Here is an 8,169-nt window from a genome sequence, read left to right on the forward strand (position 1 = left end):
CCTTTAATTTTCCATATTTTCTTTCTTTCTTGAAGGACTCAAATCACCTATGGCACATTTGAATATGCCAAATTAGGTGATTAATCACCTAATGAAGTCTCAAAGATAGTTTTTCATGCATGTGATTAAATACATGATATGTATAAATTTATTATATATATATATTTATGATAAATGGGATGATATTTATTGTTTATTGTTTATCAAATGAACCTATGCTGTTTAATTAGTTTGGAGTGAAACACAAATCACCAATTGATAATAATATATCCCGTATATCTGTCAAATCATAATAAACAATGATATTATCATATATGCACGAGTGCCATTAAAAATGAGTTTTAATGCAATAAATATAAACTTAACATTCATACATAAATTTCAAAAACATAATCCAATTTATGCCAAATAAAATGAGCCACTATCGACGACTCCTAAGCCCTTATTGACCATTGTCATCGCTCCTCGACACTAGAAATGCCAAAAAAATTATTGGAACTACCTTGTGAGAAGACAACTCAGTTTGTTCAACTAGTTTTTTGAAGACCAAAAACCTTGGTTTCTTCGAAGACCAAAAACTTTAGGTTTTTTCCTCCTTTTCTATTCTTTCATGTTTTTTTTCTTAAATTTGGTATTTTTAGTTTTGAAGAGAACCTTAGACCCTATTATTTTTACTATTTTCAAGTCATTTTCATTTTTTAGTTTTCTAAAATACTCAAAACGTATTACTTACGCATTTTCAAAAATACATTTTCCAAACACAAGAATTTTGTTCACAAAACTCAAAATGTTAAAATGTTATTTTGGCTGTTTTTAGCCAAAACAAGCTCTTCAAGTCCAAAATACCGAAAACACTCTTCATCCTCACATTCAGGTTTGACTTTTCCTTCTCTTCTCTCTTCTTTTCTTTTCAAGGCTTGGCTATCAACCACGCCCACCATCACCATCATAGTTGCAAGCCATCGTTGACGGCCATCTTTCTTCTTGTAATAGTTGGCTGCAAAAGGCGAGGTAGAGAGAGGCAAGACGACAACAAAAGGAAAGATGGGAAGAGGGCAAGGTAGCGACGACGATGAGAAGAATGCAGCGAAGGGAAGAAGGTTGGAAAAGAAGAAGTGGTGGTGAGAGGCGAGATAGCGACAACGACGAGAGAAATGTGGCAAATGGAAGAGGGCAGGGAAGAAAAAACGATAGTGAGAGGCGAGGCGATGACGATGAGGAGAGGAATGCGACGAAGGGAAGAAGACTGGAGAAGGAGAGCAATAGGCTGCCAAGGAAGAGAAGAAGAGATGAGAGAGATGAAAAGAACAAGTGGGTGGGTTTCTTGGGGAAAATGAATGGGTTTCTGTAGAGAGAGGATCAGAGAGAGAGAGAAAAGTGGAGGAAAAATTAATAAAAATATGTATAATATATAATTTAATAAATGATATAATAATAATAGGTATGTATATATATATGTATGTATGTTAAATAATATATTTATAAAATATATATCTAATATATTATATGTACATATATTATTATATCTAATCGCAAATTTCTTATAGGGCCTGCTCACGAGCCTGTTAGCTAACGAGCCAAGCTTTATTGAGCTCAAGCCCAAGCTTGTTTACAAATCGAGTTTTAAAGTTTGGTTATTTTTTTTTTTTGCCAAGGCAATTTATTTATTTATTCGTATTTTATTTTTGTAATGGGAAAAAATGTTGCATGATTCACCAACTTTAAAATGTATATATTTCTTAATAATATATTAACATTAATAGTTCTAATTTACTGAATAATTAAATTCATTGAATAAAATATCATTAAAAAATTATTCTCAAAAATCTAAACAGAACGTGTTTTCTAGTTTTTTGTTTTTAGAAACAATTTTTCAGATTAACAAACAAAACTTGTTTTCAGTTTTCAGACTACCAAAATAGAAAACTAAAAATGAATTCAAAATTCAAAATAAAAAATTGAAAAGTAAAGAGAGCGGGCCCTTAGCTTTTATTGTTAACTTTTGGATACCCAAATGCATCATTGCCACCTTATAGTTACCTTTGCCAGTACTTGTTTTTTTTTTTTTTGGCTTGATTTCTTTGGATTTCACACAATTTTTTCATCACTCCTAAAGATATGGCCATTTGCAATTAAATATGAGTGATTGACACTTAGATTCTATTGATCCTTACAATGTCTAGTAGGTTCATTAGTGATTTTTTATGTCAAAAATACCAGCTTGATCTCTTCCATGCCATATATGAGCATCATAAAAAGTTTGTGTTGTGTTGTAGCACACTTGAATTACCACACACCCAAGAGGGGAGTGAATTGGGTGTCTTTAAAATATATGAAACTATTGAATTTTTGAACATAAATGAAAATGTTGAGCAATGAAACAATAATGTGTTTGAGAAGGTAAATGATGTTAGAGAAAACAACAAAAGTAAAAGAGGCTCACGATATATAGTGGTTCAGCACTAGCTTACCTCTACTCCTCCAATTGATCCTTAGAGATTTTTATCCACTAAAACCTCCTACCAAAAACTAATAGGTCCTCTTGTTTCAATGTTAGGAATTAAAAATCCTTCTACCAAAACCTAGTAGGCCCTTTAACTTACAAGTCAGGCAATATAACAATAGATTATAATCAAAAGTGAATCTAAGAGATAACTCTCTTAGTTACAATGAAGCTCAAGAATACAAATTCAAAGGCTTATCTAGATTTACAAGGTTACAACTTGCCTTTGAAAGTAAAAATTTAAAGCTTGAGACACTTGAATATTATAATAAGTAACTTGAGCACCTGCACTTGTTTATTAGCTTATTCTCTTATAGCTTCATGCTATATTTATAGCTTTTTGGTCATCTGATTCATTTAAAATCTGATTTATTGACTATTGATTGCATTAAATGCTTGAAAAACTAGCTGTTTTAAAATATCAAAAGAGAATCTGTCGACAGATGGGAAAATCGGTCAACCATTTCTTTCGAAACATTTAAATTTTCAAATTGGATTTCAAAGGACTTTTGGCATTTTAAAAAGGAGTCGACTTGATTTGATAAGCGGTTGGCAATTTTTAACAAAGAGTCAATAGATTTGAAGAAGGGTCGACATTTTACAATCACTGTCGACTGTTTTTGATATTAGAATCAAGCAATCGAAAGCCTGAAAAATGCTTGTCGACAATTCATAGAGATTGTCGAATGTTTTAGCTCTTAGGCTTAAAATGATCAACATTTTAAAACATCAAGTCGACATTTTTAAGGCAACCCATAAGAGAGGCATAAATCGGTCGACAATCTACATAGAGAAGTTTACAATTTTGCCTAGCTTCATCATTTAAAATAAGTGTATAATTTTTGAAAAACAAGTTAGACATGATTTATACATATATTCATTTGATTTCAAACACATATTCTTTTGAGTTAAAGAAAATATTTCTTGTGATATTTTCCAATATCAAATATTACCAATGAAGATTTTATATGGCTTGTCAAGATGTTTGGAAAAATTAGCATCCTTAGGACATGAATACTTCATTTAGAAATTTCAAGGATATATAAACTATTTCATTTTCAAATTCTAAAATCATTAAGTTTTTCATCATCAAAATCACACTTTTATAATCGAGTAATGATCCTTCACACTAGAGTAAGTTTTTGAGAAAATTAAGTATTTTTATAGGCTATGAAATCTAAGCATATTTTCAGTCCTGTAAATGCTTTGTATGCTTTTCGAATTAGTCGATTACATGCTTTAGGAAAATCATCTTTCAATCGACTATTAATGTCCTCATACTCAAGTGCTTAGTGCATTCCTTTGTTATCTTATGTATATTTAATCGAGCAAGGTTTTTTATAATCGAGTATCAGTATTTTGTACTCGAGTAAATCCTTTTAAAAATTTAGTATTCTTTTATCAAAAGTTCTGAGCATATTTTTCAATCGAGTAAAGCCTATTTCCAATTGACTAATATATTTGAATAATCGAGTAATTGTATGAGTTAGTTGAATGCTTTATACAACTCTTTGTTTTCTTTAAAATCAATCGAGTAAAGTTTGTTGTCAATCGACTAATGTGTTTATGTCAATCGAGTATCAATATGTGTTAGTCAAGTAAAGAAAGGTTTGTCTCTATCTAAATATCTGATCTTAAAGTTAATCGAGTATATAATGTTTGTACTCAAGTGAATGCTTATATTAATCGAGTAAGTTTAGCAGAGTAATCGAGTGAGAAATACAGTCTTTATGGCTCCTGAGTTAGTCTAGTAATGACTTGGTTATACTCAAGTAAGGCTTCTCCATAATCGATTACTTGAAAAGTCCAATCGAATAGGCGCTATATTAGTCACGAGTATCCTTAAAAGTTAGTCAAGTAACTAGTGTCGGATTTTAAAAAATATAATTGTTACTCAGAGAAGAAAAAGATGATAGTTTTGACTGTTAGAGCTTTATCTCTTTATTTTATGAAGTCTAACTATGTTCTCTTATATAAGAATGATAAATATGGTTATGCATTATTATATTTATATAATATGCATATGATTTTTAACTAATTTGATTGTTATCAGTCAAATCAAAGAAGCTGTGAGTATGTACAAGTATCAAGGAAAATTTCAAGTCTCAAGCTTCTATAAAAGGCCAAGTGTTACACAAGATCAATGTGGGTTTGTTAATAGAGTTGATGTTGAGGGAGCTTGAGTTGTTGCCAAGTAAGCACAAGACAATGTCGAGCTAACCTTGACCTAGACACAACTAAGCAGAATTTGTTTTTAAATCAAACCTTGTTTCTTGAGTAAAAGTCTTCTATGATCATTCTATTTCACTTCAAGCTAAAAAAATGGTAATGTTTCCATGTAGATATTATGAAACTAGATACTAGATATAAGAGGGTTGAGTGCTTTATTCATTCATTATAATAGCCCTATCTCGGATAATCCCGCTAGTATAGGACATCCGAAAGGAGGTCGTCACAAAAATGATATAGAACAATATAACTCAACATCACAACTAACTTTGGATATTATCAGCGAAAGCCATAATATAAGTTACATCCTCCTGGCACTATGGCCTATACAAAATGAAAAGAAGGGCACTAATGGAATTAACAAAATAAAAATCTCCTCACAATGCACCCATGACAAAACTACCAACACGGACCTTTTTGTTGGGAACGTTTCTGTACACTTCTAAACTTAGGCTCAAGCCCCACTAGACTCGCCCCCAACGGTCTCCTTGCCCTTACTTGGAATGACAAAGATTAAACGAGGTGACCAACAAGGCTCATCAAGTATATATACAATAACAGAAACAAGAATGAAGGGATGGATAACAGAAATAGAGTACACCCGACTCTCCAATACAATTTAAACCCATCATTCAATTTCCATTAATAATACCATTCCATACCAATCATTATTAAGGATATATGCAACATTTCATTTCCCATAATCACATAAATCTCCATACATCGCATTGGCTCACAAGGTCTTCCATATATAGGAATCACCTTGGCTCTCAAGCCATTTATTCACACGCATGTATGCATACATATATATATATATATAAATCAATTTTCCACTCATTGGCTTGAGCATCGCCTATCGGGCTATATGGCCACCTCACTCGCCTTAGGCGCTCCATAAGATATCCTTTTCTTTTCTCATTCGTGGAACATAGTTGCCATGCCAAAATAATAATAATAGGGGCGCAAATAATAATGCCATGCAATGCCCATGAGATCTCACATAAATATAACGTACATACTCCATTATAGAAATGTACACATCATGAACAACATGCACATTTAAACATTTCAATAACATATTCATTCATGCCATGTATGTACATATGTATATGTCTTCAATCACATCCTAGTATTTTAAAGGATTGAGTGATGCTAGAGGAAGCAATTAATAACAACTTAGATTAACAATCAGCTTAACTTGGATTGAGGAAAACCTTAACCAACTCAAATCATAACCAAAGTATATGATATTATATATCAAATCGAATCCCTCGAATTCTAGTTTATGATGCTTCAAACGGATCTCAATTTTGACTTTTACATCAAAGTTATGGTTCAAATAGTGCAACATGCATAGTGCTGATAGAATTCATCAAGTTGACTTAAGGAGAAAATAAGTCGACTGAGGTTAAGTCGACTTAGGGGAAAAATAATTTGACTTGTTTGAAAACAGGGAGAAAAATGACTGCAACGACAAGCCTTTACTGAGTCTACTTAACCCATAAAAAAATCGACTCGACGCAACCAAAAACATATGAAATGAATACCAAACACACCAAAACCCCCTCATCTAGCTTCCTAACCCACTATTGTCATTCCATGGATGAAATATACCCCATGGAGACTTTCAAAGAGTCCCAAAACCATCTCAAATGGAAAACCCACAAGCTAAGAAATTAGTACAACATTTACAACCAAAGAGGAGAAGCCATTTTATTGAAAATGATTTTAACACAATGGAGAAGACAACATCTTGCATCAAATGGAAAAAGAGAGAAAAATAAACTTGCACAAAATAAAATTTAAGTGCAAGTAGAACTTGCCTTAAATGGTGTTACTTCAAAGAGATGCAAAACACTCCCAAAATCTGCAACTCTCCACTTGAACTCCAACCAAGAGCAAGAAATGAAGAGAATAGAAGAAGGAGAAGAAGAAGAGATGAACGAGAGGGAGAGCAAAAGAGAATGGAGAGAGAGAGAGAGAGAGAGAGAGAGAAATGAGTGTAGAGAAAGTAAGAGAGGATGGGGTGGGAGTGGGCTATCGCCGACTCCAACCACCCTCTCATTTCCTCTTCCTAATTTTCCCTTCACTACACACACACACACTTGAAATATCCAAGCCCCTTATAGTCATTTCTCATCTCCTTTTCATTTCTTTTCCCTTTATTAATTCATCCTAATAGTATATACATGGGCTTAAGCCCATCTCAAGAGTCCACTCATATTGGGCCCAAGCTCATTTAGCTCATAACCTTGGACTCTTCCATACACTTAACTCCATTTATGAGGGCTTATAAAATTTTAATTTTTCTTACATTTATCATTCTATAAAATTATTATTTTCATTAATTGTCTTTTATCAACACATAAATTATTTCCCACAATTAATTAAGATAAAAATTCAAATACCCAAAATAACTTACCAATAACGTTTAGACCCACTAATGGGTCGTTATAGTTTCTCCCCCTTCAAAGAATTTGGTTCCCCAAGTTCATATCTGGTCATTCAAATAGTTGGGGAAAGAGATGCCTCATTTCATCCTCATGCTCTCAAGTAGGCTTATCTGGAGAATGACGTTGCCATTTGACTTTAATGAGTGGAATCGACCTATTCCTCAATACGCTTTCCTTCTGCTCCAAAATGCTAACCAACATTTCCTCATATGTAATATCCTCCTCGACCTTATTGGTCTGATAATCAATGATATGCTGCGGATTCGGCATGTACTTCCTCAACAGGGACACATGGAAGACGTTATAAACGCCGACTAACTGAGGTGGCAAGGCCAACCTGTATGCCAAGGAGCTAACCCGCTCTAGAATCTCAAAAGGCCTAATATACCTATGACTGAGTTTCCCTGACATCCCAAATCGACGCACGCCTTTCATGGGCATTACCCTCAGCCATACATGATCTCCCATAGAAAATTTCAAGTCACGCTGTTTCTGATCCACGTAACTCTTCTGCCTATCTTGAGCTGCCTTCATTCTAGCCTTAATGAGTTTGATCTTTTCTGAATTCTGCTAAATGATTTTAGGGCCCAATAATGCTCTATCCCCCATCTCTTCCCAACAAAGAGGCGACCTACACGGCCTACAGTATAATGCCTCATAAGGCGGCATTCCAATACTGGAGTGCTAGCTATTATTATAGGTAAATTCCACCAATGGAAGGTGGTCATCCCAACTGTCATGAAAATCCAAGACATATGCCCGCAACATATTCTCCAACGTCCGTATAGTCCTCTCCGTTTGTCCGTTTGTCTATGGGTGGAATGCAGTACTGAACCTCAACTTTGTTCCCAACGCCTCATGCAATGCTTCCCAAAAGCGCGAGGTAAATCGGGGATCCTGATCCGATACAATACTCCCTGGAATGCCATGCAATCTCATAATTTCCTCTATATACATCTTCGCCAAATGATTCAAAGGGTAAGT

General features: G+C 33.8%; 1 protein-coding gene across 1 annotated transcript; it reads right to left on the bottom strand.

The window, feature by feature from the left end:
• Positions 1-7,281: 7,281 nt before the first annotated feature.
• On the bottom strand, positions 7,282-7,719 carry LOC127811866 (uncharacterized). The gene has a single exon (XM_052352055.1). It carries the CDS (start codon positions 7,717-7,719, stop codon positions 7,282-7,284), a length of 438 nt encoding a protein of 145 aa, XP_052208015.1.
• Between the last annotated feature and the right edge of the window lie 450 nt (positions 7,720-8,169).

Source organism: Diospyros lotus, chromosome 10 (genome assembly GCF_014633365.1).
Source record: "Diospyros lotus cultivar Yz01 chromosome 10, ASM1463336v1, whole genome shotgun sequence".
Classification (NCBI taxonomy): domain Eukaryota; kingdom Viridiplantae; phylum Streptophyta; class Magnoliopsida; order Ericales; family Ebenaceae; genus Diospyros; species Diospyros lotus.

Excerpts from the sequence above, each read along its gene's own strand:
- LOC127811866 (XM_052352055.1), bottom strand. The coding sequence starts at position 7,719 with ATGAAGGCAGCTCAAGATAGGCAGAAGAGTTACGTGGATCAGAAACAG.